Source organism: Nomascus leucogenys, chromosome 15, assembly GCF_006542625.1.
Source record: "Nomascus leucogenys isolate Asia chromosome 15, Asia_NLE_v1, whole genome shotgun sequence".
Taxonomy (NCBI): domain Eukaryota; kingdom Metazoa; phylum Chordata; class Mammalia; order Primates; family Hylobatidae; genus Nomascus; species Nomascus leucogenys.
In genome coordinates, this window is record NC_044395.1 from 58,253,579 (window position 1) to 58,273,005 (window position 19,427).

Below are 19,427 nucleotides of genomic sequence, written 5' to 3' on the forward strand. Positions count from 1 at the left end.
TTATTCATGAACCCTCCCCACTTTCCTTAATCAAAGTTAATTCCTCCTGTCTTTATTGTCCTTGGCTCTGTAAGCCAGTCTCAGCCTCCCATAAACCACAGACCTGCCTGCCCATAAAGGCAAGTTGTCATCACCAGCAAATGCCAACTTTCTTGTTTCCAACCTGCTTGCACTCTTAACCGGCTCCCAATAACTTGTGAAACACACAATCAAGTTTTTGTCATTACTTCTCCAAGAAATTTATGTAATTGCCTGTGTGTTTGTATTGTGTCTTTATGTACCTTTTATCTCTAGGAGAATCCAGGAGAAAGAGGTAGTTTTTCTAGTAACTAGCCCAGTTGTTACCAGGGGGAGATGCAAGGTACAAGAATTCTACCTGGAATTTCAGTCCTAACTAAAAAGTATGAAAATTTGAGGGAATTGTTCTAATGTGATCTTTAGAGAATGCAGTATTTTTGATATACCAGAAGAAAGTACACTCTGTGTATTCAAAATGTGTCTTTATTTGTAATTGAAGAATACTCTGCTGTATTATAACTTCTCAGAGAGTGTGCAGAATCTTTAGCTAGGTAGGAGGATATAGTTATAAAAGAAAAACAGGAAGTATTGGAATCTGATATGGTGGAAAGGAAACTAAACCTGAAGTAAAAGAGAAAAGAAGAATGTTACGTGGAGGAAGAAAAGACAACAAGGGCTGGGCACAGTGTCTCACACCTGCAATCCCAGCACTTTGGAGGCCCAGGTGGGCAGATAACTTGAGGTCAGGAGTTAGAGGCCTGTCTGCCCAACATGGTGAAACCCCATCTCTACTACAAAAATTAGCTATAAAAATTAGCCAGGCGTGGTGGCATGCACCGGTAATACCAGCTACTCGGGAGGCTGAGGCAGGAGAATCACTTGAACCTGAGAAGCGGAGGTTGCAGTGAGCTGAGATCACACCACTGCATTCCAGCCTGGGCAACGGAGTGAGACTCAGTCTCGGGAGAAAAAAAAAAAAGACAAGGCTTTTGTGGGCTTTTCTTCAGAGGTTCACCTGACCTTGTTGAAAAAGAAATAGTACCATTTGGTCCTGAAATAATTATGAGACGTTGTAAAGGAATGCTTTGCTCAAAGGGTACAGATACCTTAAGAGGGGAAGCCACTTTGCACTCCTGTCAAGGAAACATACAGGAAATTGACCCACTGGAGAGAATGTGAATTTTCAGACCGTGTAGGCAAAGAAAGAACAAAGATGATATGTGTTCCTCCTGCATACCATAAAATTAGTAACAAGTAAAGATATAGTAGTGGTGTGGGACTGTATCCAGATGTCTTCTAAAATTTTTATTCCATGAAAATAGCCTATTTTGATAAGTTCTTCCATACTGATTCGTTTATCTCCCAAAGTACAGAGGAAGAAAATAGGGGAACTACTCTTCTGCCTTTAATTCTAATTGACATTGAAGGATTGTTTGGGAGGATGGAAGTTTAAGAGTCCACATAGATGAGGAAAAAGCAACATGGAAAACTGTTTTATGTGCACATATAGTTTCTGCTTCTCCCTCAGTGGGAATTATGCTTCTCCATCCCATTGATGTGACCTGTGTCATATGACTTGCATTGGTCGAGGAATGTGAGAAGTGACATACATATGTTGCTTCTGTACAAATGCTTTTAGTACATAGTCATCCATGCTCTTTTTTCCCATCTGCCCCAAGACCAACAGTACCCTAGAAAGAGATTATTCTATCAGTTTTAGATCAGGATGGACATGTGGCCTATGTTTTTAAAAGGCCATTCATTGTTTTAAACCAGTGGTTCTCAACCAGGGATTATTACGTTCCCCTCCTTTTTCACCAAGGAACATTTGCAGTGTCTGGAGATGTTCTTGGTTGTCACAACAAGGGGAGTATAACTGGCCTATAGTGGGTAGAGGCCAGTTATACTGCTAAATATCCCACAGTGCACAGTTGAGGCCTCCACAACGAAGAAGTATCTAGTTAAAAATGTTATTAATGCTGAGATTGAGAAACCTGGTTCTAAGCTTCTGGGGTTGTTTGTGACTATAGCTTAGCCTAGCCTATCCTGACTAATACAACAACTTTCACCTTAATTTTATAACAAGTGCAGCAATAGTTGTGCATAACCAGTTAGGTACACTGGAAATTAGGAAGGCAAGTTTGGGAGAAAAAAAATTTTTTTTTAAATGTAGCTATCCTACTATGGTATAAGATTTTTAAGGTGACTCGGCCAGGCGCGGTGGCTCACGCCTGTAATCGCAGCACTTTGGGAGGCTGAGGCAGGCGGATCACAAGGTCAGGAGATCGAGACCATCCTGGCTAACATGGTGAAACCCTGTCTCTACTAAAAATACAAAAAAAATTAGCTGGGCATGGTGGCAGGTGCCTGTAGTCCCAGCTACTCGGGAGGCTGAGGCAGGAGAATGGCATGAACCGGGGAGGTGGAGTTTGCAGCGAGCCGAGATCGCACCACTGCACTCCAGCCTGGGTGACGGAGCAAGACTCCATCTCAAAAAAACATTTTTAAGGTGACTCAAAAGGTTTAGAAACTTCCGGTTACACAACTATAACTGTGCAGTTGCAGATATTCCAGATAAATAAAAGCCAGAGAGAAAAGTCAGTGTGGTTACACAGTGAACTCTCTCCTGAACTCAAATAATCAAAGATAAATATGAGTCTTTTATATTCCTTTAAACATAGCATTAAAAGAATTAAAATCCAAAATTAACATGGTCTAGATCTGCACGCAAAGATCCCCAGAGGACTTTTGTTTTAGTTATCTTAAGCAGCAAGATCCAGCAACAAGTACATCTCTCGTTTGATGCTCATGAACTACATAGAGAAAGCAGAACATCTTACCAAGGATTGCCTCATCTTCCTCATCACTGGCCACCAGCCTCATCTGGATTACCTCCTTCTGGTTATTCCATAGTCTCTGGTTCTCCAGCATCTTTTTGAAGCAGTAGACCTTTCTAACCCTAGCTTTAAGCTTTACATGTACTTAAAGTATCAAAAGTGATTACTGCTGGGCACAGTGGTTCACATCTGTAATCCCAGCACTTTGGGAGGATGAGGCGGGTGGATCACGAGGTCAGGAGTTCAAGACCAGCCTGGCCAACATGGTGAAACCGCGTCTCTGCTAAAAATACAAAAATTAGCTGGGCACAGTGGCACATGCCTGTAATCCCAGCTACTCGGGAGGCTGAGGCGGAGGTTGCAGTGAGCCAGGATCGCGCCGCTGCACTGCGGCCTGGGCTACAGAGCGAGATTCTGTCTCAAAACAACAACAACAACAAAAGTGATTACTACCCACCCTTGTCCTATGGAATCACTCCTATTTTGAAACCTTGAAAATGATAGATTTTGAATATACCTATCTCTTCTTTTTTGTTTTGTTTCCTCTGGTTCTGACAAGTCATTGTTTCATGTATATAGTGAGTATATGCAACATTCTACTGTTATGGGGTATAATGTACTGTTTTGATATGTGTATACAATGTGGTATGATTAAATCAAACTAATTAGTATATCCTTCACCTGACCTATCATTTTTATAGTGAGACATTTGAAATTTACTCTTAGTTATTTAAAAATATATAATATATATTGTTGACTCTAGTCACTTTGTATGTAATACATCTCAAAATCTATTCTTCTGCCTGAAATTTTGCACCTTTTGATTAATAACTCATCCCTCTGTCTCCCATTCCTCTGTCTATCTGAAACTTTGTACCCTTTGATCAGCAACTCTTCATTCCCTTCCTTCCCACTCCAGCCTCTGGTAACCATCATTCCATTATCTATTTCTATTTGTTCAGCTTATTAGATTCCATATATAAGTGAAATTATGTGGTATTTGTCTTTCTGTGGTTGGCATATTTCACTTAGCACATTATCCTCTGGATTCATCCATGTGTCAGAAGTGACTAGATTTACCCCCTTCTTAAGGCTGAATAGGATTTTATTGTGTATATATATACACAATATTTGTCCATTCATCTGTTGATGGGCACATAGGTTGTTTCTGTATCTTTACTATTGTGAGTAATGCTGCAGTGAACATTAGAGTGCAGATATCACCACCAATATACTGATTTCTGTTCCTTTGGATATATATACCCAGAAGTGGGATTGCTGAGGTGTATGTTCTGTTTTTAGATTTTTGAGGAACTTCCATACCATTTCTCATAATGGCTGTACTAATTTACGTTCCCACCAACAGTGTATAAGAGTTCCTTTTCTCTGTATCCTCTCCAAACTTATTTTTCATCTTTTTTATAACAGCCATTCAAAGCTGGGCCTGGTGGTGGCATGTGCCTATAATCCCAGCTACTTAGGAGGCTGAGGCAGGAGATCGCTTGAACCCAGGAGTTCAAGTCCAGCCTGAGCAACATAGCAAGACCCCATCTATATTTAAAAATATAAATGTAGGAAGAAAAAAAAAAACACTCTAACAGGTGTGAAGCGATAACTCAGTGTGGTTTTATTTTTCATTTTCTTAATAGTTAGTGATGTTGAGCATTTTTTCTTGTACTTGTTAGTCATTTGTATGGTTTTTTTTTTTTTTTTGAGAAATGTCTGTTCAGTTCCTTTACCTTTTTTTAATCACATTATTTTCTTGTTGAGTTGTATGAGTTCCTTATGTATTTTGGGTATTAACCCCTTATAAGATGTATGGTTTGCAAATATTTTCTCCCATTCTTTGAGTTGTCTCTTCACTTTGTTAATTGTTTCCTTTGCTGTGCAGAAACTTTTTAGTTTGATACTGTCTCATTTGTCTGGTTTTGCATTGGTTGTCTGTGCTTTTGGAGTCATCTCCAAAAAAATCATCGCCCAGACTAATGTCATAGAACTTTTTCTCTATATTTATTTCTAGTAGTTTTATGATTTCAGATCTTATATTTAAATCTTTAATCCATTTTGAGTTAATTTTAGAGCTAAACAAAGATGGAATGCTCTGTTTCAAGGATACTGTTTCTCAGGCTTTAAATATTTTCAAGCAGAGGCCAGAGAGCCACTGGTTGACTATTGTCTTCCAAAGTTGATAGCCTATAATTCTAAATTTAACACTCTGGATTGAAGGTAAGAAAAGAACAAAATTTTTACCATGTGTCTCTCAACTCCTATCATATTTTAGCCATATCTAAAAGCAAGACACCAGGAAATAAAGATAACCAGACTTTCTCCTTGCTCTGAGGACAGAAGGGATAACTGCAGGGTCCTCATTAGAGCCCAGCCATATTAATTGTGTAGCTGTTCTCTCTCACTCTGATTCAGCCTAGTGATGAGGGTCAGAGCTGATGTTTTTCTCTTTAATGATAGTAATGAGGATAAGGTGTACAGCGTTGGGGGCACAATCTTGAATTATTCTTCATTGTTGATTATTTGTAAAGTATATCTCAATCAAAAGTTTCTAAATCAAAACTGGGAAGGGGATGGCTTAACGGCAAAGTGAGGCAAAGTTTTTAAAATATTTATAATGTAATGTGACATTTAAAGATTAAAATATGTTTTATGGATTCCTCATTTTTCATTTGTTACATGAAATCTTAGTTTTTTACCATCAGGTTCTTGAGCTTAAAAATGTCTACCTGCCCAAAAGACAGGAAAGTCACAAAATAATACAGATAGCAAATAAATGTAAATTTTTTTTTGAGACAAGGTGTTGCTTGTCTCCTAGACTAGAGTACAGGTGGTATGATCATGGCTCACTGTAACTTCGAACTCCTGGGCTCTAGTGATCTTCCTGCCTGAGCTTGACAAGTAGCTGGGACCACAGGCATGCACCACCACACCCAGCTGCAAATAAACACTTTTAAATTGTTTTGTAGGGACGGAGTCTTGCTGTGTTGCCCAGGCTGGTCTCAAATTCCTGGCCTCAAGCAGTCCTCCCACCTCAGCTTCCCAAGTAGCCAAGACTATAAGCACATGCCACCATGTCCAGCCACAAATAAACATTTTAAAAATTTTTTTAAATTATTTTTTGGGGGACAGACAAAATCTTGCTCTGTTATCCAGGCTGGAGTACAGTGGCATGATCTTGGCTCACTGCAACCTCCGCCTCATGACTTCAAGCAATTCCTTGTGCCTCAGCCTCCAGAACAGCTGGGACTACAGGCATGTGCCACTGCACCTGGCTAATTTTTGTATTTTTGGCAGAGAGGGGGTTTCACTACCTTGGCCGGGCTGGTCTCGAACTCCTGACTTCAGGTGATCCACCCACCTTGGCCTCCCAAAGTGTTGGGATTTTACAGGCGTGAGCCACCGCACCCGGCCTGAAAAATTAAATATTACTAATTTAATAATTGAAGAAATGTAATTAATTTAGTAATACTAATTAGTAATTGAAGAAATACAAATTAAAATATTAAGTTATCATTTTCCCTTACTAAGAGTTTTTTGATGTTTTCTATTATAAAACTATAATACATGTTTAGTATAGAAAATAAGAAAATACAAATAAAAGAGGAAAACAATTTTAAAATACTTGTAATCTCATCACAGTAGCAACACAACATCTCATTATGTAGATGATAGTCTTTTTTCTATCCATGTCTAAAACTTATCTAATAGTCTGTTGATGTACATTTGAACTTTTTGTCATAAGTAATGCTGTAGTAAACATCTTGCATGTTAATCTTTTTTTGCATCTCTGATTTTCTTAGGATAGGTTCCTTGAACTGCTTGCTGAGTCAAAACATTGCATTTTTCAGGCGTTTGGTTATCTCTTGTCAAATTGCTGACCAGAAAGGTTGTATCAGTTATATGAGCTTATTGGTTTATCCATTCTGTTATCTGTATTGTTTATTTTCCTATATTTTTTCTTTCAGACTTAGTCTTGCAGATATATTGTTTTCTTATCACCTTTTTTTTTTTTTTTTTTTTTTTTTTTTTTTGAGACAGAGTCTTGCTCTGTGGCCCAGGCTAGAATGCAGTGGTGCAATCTCGGCTCGCTGTGACCTCCACCTCCTGGGTTCAAGCAATTCTCCTGCCTCGGCCTCCCAAGTAGCTGGGATTACAGGCATGCACCACCAAGCCCAATTAACTTTTTGTATTTTAGTAGAGACGGGGGTTGTACCATGTTGCCCACAAGGTGGTCTCAAACTCCTGAGCTCAGGCAGTCTGCCCACCTCAGCCTCCCAAAGTGCTAGGATTACAGGTATGAGCTGCTGTGCCCAGCCATCATCTCCATTTTGATAACTCCAGAATGGTATCTTGTTCTTTTAATTTTGTACTTCTTTGATTAATAATCAGAATTTATTTTATATGTCCTAGTAACAATACTACAAATTAAACTCTTCATTGCCACATTATAAGAAAAAACAGACAAAAATACACACACCTTAAATGTTCAACTAAAATGGAAAGCAGTTAAATAATTATAATTCTAATCAATAAACTATTAAACATTAAAGCTATTAAAACATAATATGAAGTATTTTTACTAACATAGGAAAAATATTAGTTTGTAATATTAGATAAGACAAGTGGTAAGTTTTTATCTGTAATTATACTTTATAAATGTATAAGGGAAAAAATCTGAAAAGAAATCCAGAAAAATGTAATTTTCTGGTGCTGATAGGTGATTTTGAATGTTTCATAATTTTTAACACTTTCCACATTTTTATAATTAACATTTCTATCACATTTATGAAGAAAATACATTTGTGTTCAGTATACCACACAAATGGTGCAAGAGAGAGGAAATTGTCCACTTGTAATTTGTATGTAGTCAGTAAGATTCTGGTAGGTAGGTAATTAGCCATTGCCAAAACGTGAAAGGTTTACTTACTTCAGAAACTGACTGTTGGAATCACCTGAAATTATAATGCTAATAATTTTTTTTTTCCTTAGGTTGCTGCTGTTGATCTTCTGGTTCCTGGAGTTGGGGAACTCTTTGGAGGAGGCCTCAGAGAAGAACGATACCATTTCTTAGAAGAGCGCTTAGCCAGGTACTGGTCAGACCTAAAAGAAACACAATTGGGAAATTGAGCATAAGGCGCTCAAAAGTGGTCATTGCATAGTAACAGAGTGAAGACCCTCGGCCTAGGCCCCTGACAGATCTGGATCTCAGATTCTCTTATGTCCTTGAGCAAGTTGTTAGTTTATCTCTGAGCTTCCCTTTCTTCAGGAATGGAGCTCTTACATGAAAAACCCACAGTGATATTTGCCCATTTTTACATACCTTTCCCTATGGAAAGTAGCTTTTTAAAAAGTTGAGAAGAGAGAGCTCCCCCTTAAAGCTTGTCCTACTTTTTTTTTTTTTTTTTTTTTTTTTTTTGAGACGGAGTCTCACTCAGTCGCCCAGGCTGGAGTGCAGTGGTGTGATCTTGGCTCACTGCAAGCTCCGACTCCCAGGTTCACGCCATTCTCCTGCCTCAGCCTCCCGAGTAGCTGGGACTACAGGCGCCCGCCACCACGCCCAGCTAATTTTTTGTATTTTTTAGTAGTGACAGGATTTCACTGTGTTAGCCAGGATGGTCTTGATCTCCTGACCTCATGATCCGCCCGCCTCGGCCTCCCAGAGTGCTGGGATTACAGGCGTGAGCCACTGCACCTGGCCAGCTTGTCCTACATTTTTATCTTATGTGTATTCTTTATTTACTCTCAATTATGATTGGCAGACTTCTATAGGGACATAAAGACAGACTCTGAGCCGGGGAAAGGATGAAGTTGGGGAAAGAAAACTAGTCAGATAGCATTTAGAATAAGCACATTTCACTTCCTCAGATTCTCTTCTATGTAAGGGTCTTGATTTAGCTGTTTGAATAACTTTAAGTTGCTGTTTGAGAACTGGGAAACAAATCTGTAAACACATAGAGAATGTTTTGGAGATGGGAAGTAAGGAATCGTGTTTCTAATTGAACCGCCACTCCTAAATATACATTTATATGCCATAATGACTTCCTAAACTAACCATACCTGTTTTCTGTGATTTCTACTTTAGTAAAAGTACTGTCAGACTTAAAAAAAAAAAAAAAAAGACTTTACCATGTCTGTATGCTTCATTCTCTCCAGGTAGTACTGGGTTTCATAGTAATCTGGAAAAGCCATAATTGTTTGAAAATATTCTGTTAGCCATTTGTGAGGCCTTCTCTTCCTAATGGGGAAAATGCTTTGAAAGTTGATGCTTTTTCAAAGTCCCAACCTATATGTAAATCTCTTGGGTAACTTAGTTTTGTTATCCCACTCATCTGAACTGCTCTACTGGGTTAGGATCCAAAAGAAAGGGGATGGATAAATAGGTTTGAGGAAGACTGTATTCGTTAGACGACGAACTCCTTACTACTATTACGGTGTTAAAAAAGTCCTGAGAAAGTTGTGGAATTGAAGGTCAGACCGTAGTTGGAAAAAATCTGAGTATTCTCTATGTTTTTTAAAAAGCACAATAAAAATCACACATGGCAAGAAACCTCATCTGTTGAAAGATTAATTGGTCTGTTTTCTTTGCTTGCTTCCTTCCTCCAGGAAACCTTTTCTCATAACATTAAATGCTTACCTAATACCTGATAATAGCCACATCTGTCTTTCATAATGAAGTGGATATATATGATTCCCTATTTCAGGGATCTGTCTGTGGCTGCTCTTCATGTTTTCTGTATTTTTGTATATTTGAATTTTTCATATTCCTAGTCACATTAGATGCACTATAGTCTGAAACACATTTTTTAAAGGGCTGAGTTGAATTTCAATTAGCACTAAGAATTTAAAATTTTATTAATAGTTCTCAAACAAGCATCAGTGTGCAACCATATTATGAAGGCAGCCTCAGAGTCTATATTATTGTTTTAATGTTGAAGAACGAAGGTTTTATCTCTGTGTCCCTTGTCTGTGTGTGCCTCCCAACAACCTTAACTAGTAATAATAGTGCTTTTTTTTTTTTGAGATGGAGTCTCACTCTGTTGTCCAGACTGGCGTGCAGTGGCATGATCTTAGTTCACTGCAACTTCTGCCTCCTAGGTTCAAGCAATCCTTCTACCTCAGCTTCCCGAGTAGCTGGGACTACAGGCACACACCACCACACCCAGCTAATTTTTTATTTTTAGTAGAGATGGGATTTCACCATGTTGGCCAGGCTTGTCTGGAAGTCCTGATCTCAAGTGATCCACCCACCTTGACCTCCCAAAGTGCTGGGATTACAGGCAGGAGCTGCTGCTGCACCCTGCCTAATAATAGTGCTTTTCTTATGTCACAGGATAATAAACTCATCTCAGGTGAATCCCTTCCTTTGGACTCTGGATCATATTTTCTTTCTATAACATTTATTGTCTAAACCATTTATTTGATAACACCTTGTGCTATTGGTTAACTTACTGTACAGTTTCAGCTTCTCAACTATATTATTACTTGAGAGCAGAGGCTTTGTCGTCTCCTTCTTTATAAAGAGTTCTTTGCACACACCCAGAATAAATGTCTAGTGGTTAATATTTATCTTATTGCCATTCCCTGAAAGAATTTTATCTTCCTTTAACAGATCAGGACTTACAGAAGTCTACCAATGGTAAGAATGTGGCCCCTAATAATTCTTACTCTAGCTGCTTGTCTGACTGTTGCCTAGAAGCATTTTTACTTGTATCCCCAAGACCCCATGAAAGAGTGTTAAAAACAGTGAACTTAACTGTTCTTAGGTCAGGGAAGGGGTTGGGGGCTCAGAAGATCACTTACTTCCTTTGGGTTCTTGAAAAACAGTAATAATAGCTCTCATTTACTTACTGCTTATTGCGTGTCAGATAATTATGTTAAAAATTTTATGTATACTGGCTGGGCGCGGTGGCTCACGCCTGTAATCCCAGCACTTTGGGAGACCAAGGCAGGTGGATCACCTGAGGTCAGGAGTTAGAGACCAGCCTGACCAACAAGGTGAAACCCCGTCTCTACTAAAAATACAAAAATTAGCCAGGTGTGGTAGCAGGCACCTGTAATCCCACCTACTTGGGAGGCTGAGGCAGGAGAATCGCTTGAACTTGGGAGGCAGAGGTTGCAGTTAGCTGAGATCACATCATTGCACTCCAGCCTGGGGGACAAGAGCGAGACTTCGTCTCAAAAAAAAAAATGTATATTATGTCATGTAATCATCCTATCACCCTGTGAATTAGGTACTATTATTAAGCCCCTTATTACCCCCTAGGCCTGAGGCCCAGAGATGTTAACTAACTTAGCCAAGATCACACAGTTTGAGGGATAGAGATGGGACTTGATCTCTCTGAATCAAAATCCTTGGCTCGGCCGGGCGCGGTGGCTCACGCCTGTAATCCCAGCACTTTGGAAGGCCAGGTGGATCACTTGAGGTCAGGAGTTCCAGACGAGCCTGGCCAACATGGTGAAACCCCGTCTCTACTAAAAATACAAATACTAGCTGGGCATGGTGGCGGGCGCCTGTAATCCCAGCTATTCGGGAGGCTGAGGTGGGAGAATTGCTTGAACCTGGGAGGCAGAGGTTATAATGAGCCAAGATCGTGCCACTGTGCTCCAGCCTGGTGACAGAGCGAGACTCTGTCTCAAAAAATTAATTAATTAATTAATTTTTTAAAATCCTTTGCTCTTAAGCATTATACTGCAATTTCTTTATGTGTGAAATTAGGGGCTTGAGCTAAGTGATCCCTAATGCCTCCACTAACTGTAGAAATCCAAACTGCTTAGGGAGGACCACGTGTCTGTACTTAAACATTCACTGCCTCAAAGTCGTTTTGGTTTTCCTTATGCAGACTTTTTCTTGAAGTACTTTTCAATATATATAAATTTTTTATTTATATTTCTATATTAGCACTCCTTCAGGATCTTGGTATAATAATATCAACAATATTATTAATCCTTTTGCTGTGCTTAGGAAGAGGAAGGGGCAAGTTACCTACACCCTTGCCTTTTGGTATGGAAGGAGATAGGTTTCAGAGATGCAAAAAAATCTAAAATTGGCTTCAGGTGATGGCCTTTGAATGCCTTATATTAACCAGTAATGACCTTAGGTATACTTAATCTCTCAGAGTCTTGGTTTTTTGGCTATAAAATGGAATGATATTATCTCCTTCACAGAGTTATTTTGTAGATGAAATGAAACAATACAGGTTAAGTATCTACATAGAGTGGAAGCTTAGTAAATGCTAGTTTCCTACCCCCTTTCTTTTCTTTGTTCTGAGTCTTGCTATTAGGTAGATAAGCCTGATGATTGAGCAAGCTTACGTATTTTATAGTTTGTAAAAACTAGCCTTAAAAAAAGCTAAAGCACTAGCCTTAAAAAAAGCTAAAGCCACCGTGGGTGCGGTGGCTCACGGCTGTAATCGCAGCACTTTGAGAGGCCAAGGCAGGTGGATCACTTGAGGTCAGGAGTTCGAGACCAGCCTGACTAACATGATAAAACCCCATCTCTACTAAAAATACAAAAATTAGCCGGGCGTGGTGAGAGGTGCCTGTATTCCCAGCTACTTGGGAGGCTGAGGCAGGAGAATTGCTTGAACCTGGGAGGTGGAGGTTTCAGTGAGCCAAGATCGTGCCATCGCATTCCAGCCTGGGCAGCAAGAGCAAACGTCCATCTCAAAAAAAAAAAAAAAAAAAAAAAAAGCTAAATACAAACCGCACCCCAGCCTGGGCAATACAGTGAGACCCCATCTCAAAAAAAAAAAAAAATTGGTTAAATAAGTTTAGGCCTTGGAAGTCTTTATTAATCATTTTAGTACCATTCTTTTCCCAACTAAAGTTTTCAAATCCTTAAGATCTCCTTGAATTTGCTTCCTTCTATATTAGTATATTAAAGGTAAAAGAGACCTTAGACATCTTCATATCTGTGATGTCTGCTAGTGTTCCAACATACGGTGAGAAGCCACCCCAGATGGCTAAGAATTTACTCACTTCCTATTTCTGTACGCCATATGCAAACTAAATCTGTAACTAGATCCACAAATTTCTTAGCATCTCTTCCATAATCTTGCTACCCTGGAACCAATTTAACAACAATCAAACAAATACATATACGTTAGAAAACTTTTTTCTTAGAAATGGATTCTTTCATCTATCAAAGCAGAGGCAAGAAAAATGCTACAGACTGAACCCCTCTGCTGACAGTTTGCGGATATTCATGCCAGTGTTTCAATATCAACGTATGAGAAATTTAGACCCATCTAAAACTATTGCTGTACTTTGTAGCAGCCAGGTCAGGTCCTGCAGGCATTTGTGACAGGTAGTTTGGTGTGCTGTTCATTTCATCACTGAGTCAAAGTGTACTCTGTCCCCATGCCTTGTAAACTTTAAAGTTAATTTAGCAACTGAACATTTCAGTTATTCATGACTGAATAACTGAATGTGCCTCCCATTATTTCTTATAGTTTTTACTAATCTGAAGTTTTATACTAGATAGCCCTGTAATGTTGATCTCTTACCTGATTACAACTCATCTGGTTGGAATTAATCTTTTCTTTTAAAAAGATAAGTACTTAGACTTAACTCCTTACAATACCAGTATATGTAGCCATTTTTATTAATGGTGGGGAAATAGGTTGATGGACAGTCTTTATGATTGGGAAACCAAGTGGCTACAAGTTATGTTGCTTATGTCTTATTATAGAACTGATTTTACAAATCGTTCAAGAAAATATAAACTTGTTTGGTTTTTGTGTGTGTGTGTGTTTTTTTTTTTTTTTGAGACAGAGTCTCACTCTGTCACCCAGGCTGGAGTGCAGTGGCTCCATCTCTGCTCACTGCAATGTCCACTTCCCAGGTTCAAGCGATTCTCCTGCCTCAGCCTCCTGAGTAGCTGGGATTACAGACGGACGCCACTACGCCTGGCTAATTTTCATGTTTTTAGTAGAGACAGGGTATCACCACGTTGGCTGTGCTGGCCTTGAACTCCTGAGCTTGTGATCCGCCTCCCTCGGCCTCCCAAACTGCTGGAATTACAGGCATGAGCCACCTCACCCGGCCGATAAACTTGTTTTAATCAATATTATATAACTCAAGAATTTCCCCACCAAATGACATAATAAAATATTTATAGTTGTCCTTTTCCTCTTTTCTTCCTAAAACTTTTTCCAATGCTGGTGTGTTAGAATCTGAGTTTCAGACATGGCTGTGCCATTGTCTTGCCATGTGGTCTTTAGTGGGAAAAGAATGTGCGTGGATGGGTTTCAGAGGCTGTCTAGCATGTCAGCTAAATGACTCTGGGCATCTTCACTAGGCCTAAGGCAGAGAATTAAAGGTTTCTCCTCACTCCAGCATTCAAGCATATATTTTTGTGCCTTCAAACAAAACTTCATGTAATTAACACCTACTCTAGAGCATTCCCTGGTGATAAAAAGTTGAATGAAGCACAGTTCCTGCCCTGTTGTAGCTTATAGTCTAATCTGTAGGATATCTTTTCATAATGTAACAGGCAAAACTCTGCACTCTCCTCTGTGTATTGAACAATATGATTTTGGGAAGGAAAAGAAAACATTGTGATTAACCTACCAAGAAATAAAAGAGGCATATATTTTCAAGAAAATTAGTAAATCTATAGAAAATTTTCTGTAGCCTCCTGAGGCAAGTTTTCTGTCATAAACGCATAAATATAATAACTTAAAAAGGGAAAGGGACCAAAGCCCATGACTGTATGACAGGATCCACTGCTGTTTCTCTGGGTAACCTTGGATAGATTATTCAGCTTCTTCCTTTCCATTGTCTGTCTGTGAAGGGGAAAGACTGGTCTATCACAGTGAGGTAGACAATAACAAATGATTGCAAAATACGTTTGAAACATAAAATTCTAATCATAACATCTGGTCTTATACAATATATATAGATGATGATTTTCTGTTTTTGAAAAACAGGTATCTGGACCTTCGTCGATTTGGATCTGTGCCACATGGAGGTTTTGGGATGGGGTTTGAACGCTACCTGCAGTGCATCTTGGGTGTTGACAATATCAAAGATGTTATCCCTTTCCCAAGGTTTCCTCGTTCATGCGTTTTATAGCTGGAAGATTGATTAAGGAAAAACACCCCCCATGGCAGAGACACTGCACATGATTGTGCATACAGCAGAATGCATGTTTGGATATTAGAAATGCAGATTTCAATATGTAATTGTTGTGCCATAAGATATCATAGAAAAAATATAAGTGGTTGTGATTTTCTTAGAAAGTTGAGGGTATTTCATGTAAGGATGAGCTCCCCCAAGAAGAGGTACTTATAGCAAGGGGACTCTCAAATCCATTACCTCAATTAAGACATGAAGAAATTGAATTAGATAGTCTCAAAGTTTCTTTTAAACTCTAAAACAGAATGAGATAATGTATTTTACATTGTCTATAATCATTAAATCACTCCGTGTAATTTTTGAGAACCATCTAGTAGCTCAAAATAAAATAATGTTGGATCTTTTCTCCCTTGCATATACTTTGTGATAAATCCTTATCTCATTTTCAGTACTTCATTAAACATTGCAGAAAAAAATATTCCTTAAGGTCTTAATTGATTTAACGAAGTAGCTATTCTGAATTGAAATCTCCTTTCATTGAACTGGATGAAAAAATCATGTTTAATAACTGTTGCTTTTCAATTTTCAAAGCTGTTGAGATATTACATTAAGTATTTCAACTCTTTAATCACTGTTGTGTTACAATTTGTTTATATTTGACGTTTATAATTTGTCCAATAAAATAGATTTTTTTTAGTTGACGCCTATGGAAAAAAAGTTATATATTTTTTAATTTCATTTGGTCCTTTCCCAGTAAAATTTGGAAGAAAGGTATTTTCAATCCAAGATGAGGATGGGAATTTGGCTGAGCCTAAAGGATGGGTAATTCTAGAGTTAAAAAGTAGTGTGGTCAGCTGGGCATGGTGGCTCACGCCTGTAATCCCAGCACTTTGGGAGGGTGAGGCAGGCGGATCACTTGAGGTCAGTAGTTCCAGACCAGTCTGGACAACATGGTGGAACCCCATCTCTACTAAAAATACAAAAATTAGCCAGGTGTGGTGGCAGGCGCCTGTAATCCCAGCTACTTGGGAGGCTGAGGCAGGAGAATCACTTGAACCCGCGAGCCGAGGTTACGGTGAGCAAAGAATGCGCCACTGCCCTCCAGCCTGGGGGACAGAGGGGGACTCTATCTCCAAAAAAAAAAAAAAAGTACTGTGGTCTCTGAGAGTGAGAAGAGCATTGATTGGGGAGTTTGGAACCTGACAATTCTAGCACTTTGGACAAGCTGCTTACTGTGTAGGAGCTCAACATCATTTTCTTCAGAGTTGATAAAATAATTATGTGTGTGTGTGTGCACGTGCGTGTGTGTGCACACACATGCATATGTTTAAAACTGAAATGCTACATAAACTTTTTAAAAACTCTTGTTTTAGTCTTTATGTCTTCATTGAGTTACATGTATAAGGACCTATAGCAAATTGTATTCTCAGTAGAATACGTATGTATCAAGTAATTGTAAATGGGCTTGCATGCCTGAATAATCAGTTTTCTAAGTCTCATTAGATGGGTTCTCCTAGATTATTTCCTAATGAAATTTGTATGTATACTTTATTTTAACCTAATTCAAAATCACACAGCTGAAAAGAAAGAAATTCCAGAGCCTTAAGAGTTGGAAGACACCTGAGAGTTTGTCAAAGTTGACCTTCTGCCTAATGCAGAGAAATTCTGTTTACCTGGGCACTTGGTTTTCCAGCCTCTTTTTGACAAAGAAATCAGTGTCCTACAAAATTGCTCATTCCATTTCTGAATCTAATTGGTAGATTTGCTGAGCTAAAATCTCAGGAAAATCTACTTCCCTGGAACTTTAATCCCTCGGGCTTAGATATCAAGTTTAGGACAGGCTAAAAGGGATAATTAGGGCTTCATAAGGCTTGCCTCAACCATAATTAGAGAGAGAAATTCATTTGTTTATTCAACAAATATCTGAGCTTCTTTTATATGCCGAGACTGTGTGGTAGGTGCTATATAAACAGTTGTGAACCAAACAGAAATGACCCTGCCTTCATGGAATTAATAATATATTTGAAAAGATATATAATAATTAAATAACTGTGTTATTTCAAAATATAGTATGTGCTGTAAAGTTATATGAAGAACAGGAAAGCATAGATAAGCTTGGTAGAAAAGTTATGTCTGATAAAGTGACATTTAACCCTAGACCTAGAAGATAAAATGCAGAAAACATTTTAAAAATATTTGCAGCATCAGCCTGTATTGATTTGGCATTCAGGTCTTACTAGATGCCATATTAATTTTGTGGAATAAGGGACATTTACAGACCCAGAACCTGGAGGCACTATAATTTCCAAGCCTATCAGGAATTACACCTCCCATGATTTTTGAGGGACCTGATAGAATTGTAATGTTAACATGACAGAGGTTAACAAAATAATAGTGATGGGAAGATTGCTGAGTTAGAGAAAGCCCAGGTTCTGGACCCAACATTACCGTAAATTTAGTTGTAGAGCATTAGGCAAGTAAAATAATCTTTGTGGCCTCCAGTTTTTTCATCTATAGTACTATCACATTTTGAAGTAGGTAAGCTCTATCTCTTAATCTTCTGTGAACCTGTGCTGAACTTAGTCACTAATAATTGATTTAGAGTCTAACCTTTAGGCAATATGTAGTCCTCTATTTTAGTACATATTAAGTCTCCAAAATGTATAACGAAGTTGCATCGCTGAAAGTTGAACAGTAGTCTTAAATGTGTTCATATACTGTATATGTGGAAGGAGGAAAGGTCCTTCTCAAGGCATCTTACCTTTTTGATAGCGTTTTCACCAATGTATTTCCAAAACTTTATACATTCTTTTCCTTGATAATTGATCACACAATGAATATCTGGTTGAAGCCAAATACTTGCCACCTATAGCAAGCCTAATAATTTGTCTTTGGCGCAATAGTTCTATTTTGCCAATAATTGAACAAAAACAAAAATCCATGTCAGACAAAGATGATGAAAATGCCAAAACTGAACTGTTGCTTGCAGGCAGCATCAGCAGGAAAATACTCAAACTGTTTACTCATCAGCTGAGATATGAATATCTAAATTCTACATTGCAAACAGTGTTGTATAAGTCAGTGTATAATGAATAAAAGTATGGATTCAATAGTTGAGTACTGTCTACACCGTAATAGCTTTTAGTGCTTAGTTTCTGAGTTAAAAGGTGATAAGAGGGGTAGTTTTTCACTTGAGTAACCCGTTTCCAATGAGGAAAGAAATCAGATTATGTTTTCCTAAGATTTCCAAATGCCACCCAAAAATAAGAACCCCAGCAACCCAAGTAGAAGTATATTCTAAAACTTAGAAAGGTTTTTTCCGTTATTCTCATTCTTATTTCAAATTTTGAGATAGGTTGAGAAAAATAGTTGCTTTCCATCTGGCTGTCCTTTTGCCTGAGGAAAGTTGTGCTGTCATGTTTTTAGGTCTGACAAGAACTTAATTGTGTGAGTGATCCATTCCAGATCTAGACATAACTCTCCAACCCAGAGACTCTTTAACTGTCACAGAATAGCAAAAGAACTGTTTGACCTTTCGTTCTTGTCAGACTGGATCTGCCAGAAGCTTCCCTCTACAATGTTATATATTCATATTCTCTATAAATTGAATGTAGACATTGAAGCATGACTGAACAGGCATTGAAGATGCACTTGGTGAGGTGGATTAACTCTACCCATCTTTAAATCCCTTGCTTCAGATAATTATAGATGAGAGATGCTTATTTGGATTGGATTGCTATTTATTCTTCTGTTTATTTTAGTAAGTGGTGAGGCAAGAACACAAAAAATGTACAGTTGAAAGATTGGCCTGGGTTGATTGATAAGTAATGTGTGGGGTGTTTTGGCTTCTTATCAATATTTGTATTCAGTCTGCAATCTAAAGTATGTATAATTAGAAAAACAGGTGAGAGTAACATCTGATTATAATTTCTTCCCAGTTAATCTTCAGTATTAAAAGATAGTAAAAGCATTAAGAAAAGGGCAGAAAGCGGGCCGGGCACGGTGGCTCATGCCTGTAACCCCAGCACTTCGGGAGGCCAAGACAGGCGGATCACCTGAGGTCAGGAGTTCGAGACCAGCCTGACTAACACTATGAAACCCATCTCTACTAAAAATACAAAAATTAGCTAGGTGTGGTGGTAGGCTCCTGTAATCCCAGCTGCTTGGGAGGCTGAGGCAGGAGAATTGCTGGAACTTGGGAGGCGGAGGTTTCAGTGAGCCGAGATTGCGCCATTGCACTCCAGCCAGGCCAGCAGAGCGAGACTCCATCTCAAAAAAAAGAAAAAAAGAAAAGGGCCCAAAGCAACCTTCATCACTGTATTGAAATGATTTAGCAGGGCTTTGGTAAGAAAGCATCATTTTAGGTCATGGTCAGCATCCCTCCCTGAACTTGGACATTCTCCTGTTGCCTGGAGCCCTAGATTGGCCTGTGATCAACTAAGGCTCCAGTTAGCTGTTGTGCAGTTTGGACCCAGCATTACCGTA

The 19,427-nt window shown here is 38.7% G+C and overlaps 1 protein-coding gene across 2 annotated transcripts in view; it reads left to right on the top strand.

Annotated features, from left to right (window-relative positions):
• The window catches only part of NARS2 (asparaginyl-tRNA synthetase 2, mitochondrial), a 150,366-nt gene extending 134,730 nt beyond the window's left edge, over nucleotides 1–15,636 (top strand). For both annotated transcript variants that reach the window (XM_003254654.3, XM_030829405.1), the window contains 3 exons: nucleotides 7,854–7,951; nucleotides 10,474–10,500; nucleotides 14,795–15,636. In XM_003254654.3, coding sequence (XP_003254702.2) covers nucleotides 7,854–7,951; nucleotides 10,474–10,500; nucleotides 14,795–14,939 — 270 coding nt within the window. In that variant the 3' untranslated portion in view covers nucleotides 14,940–15,636. The remainder of the gene's footprint in view (nucleotides 1–7,853; nucleotides 7,952–10,473; nucleotides 10,501–14,794) is intronic.
• The last annotated feature ends 3,791 nt before the right edge of the window (nucleotides 15,637–19,427 follow it).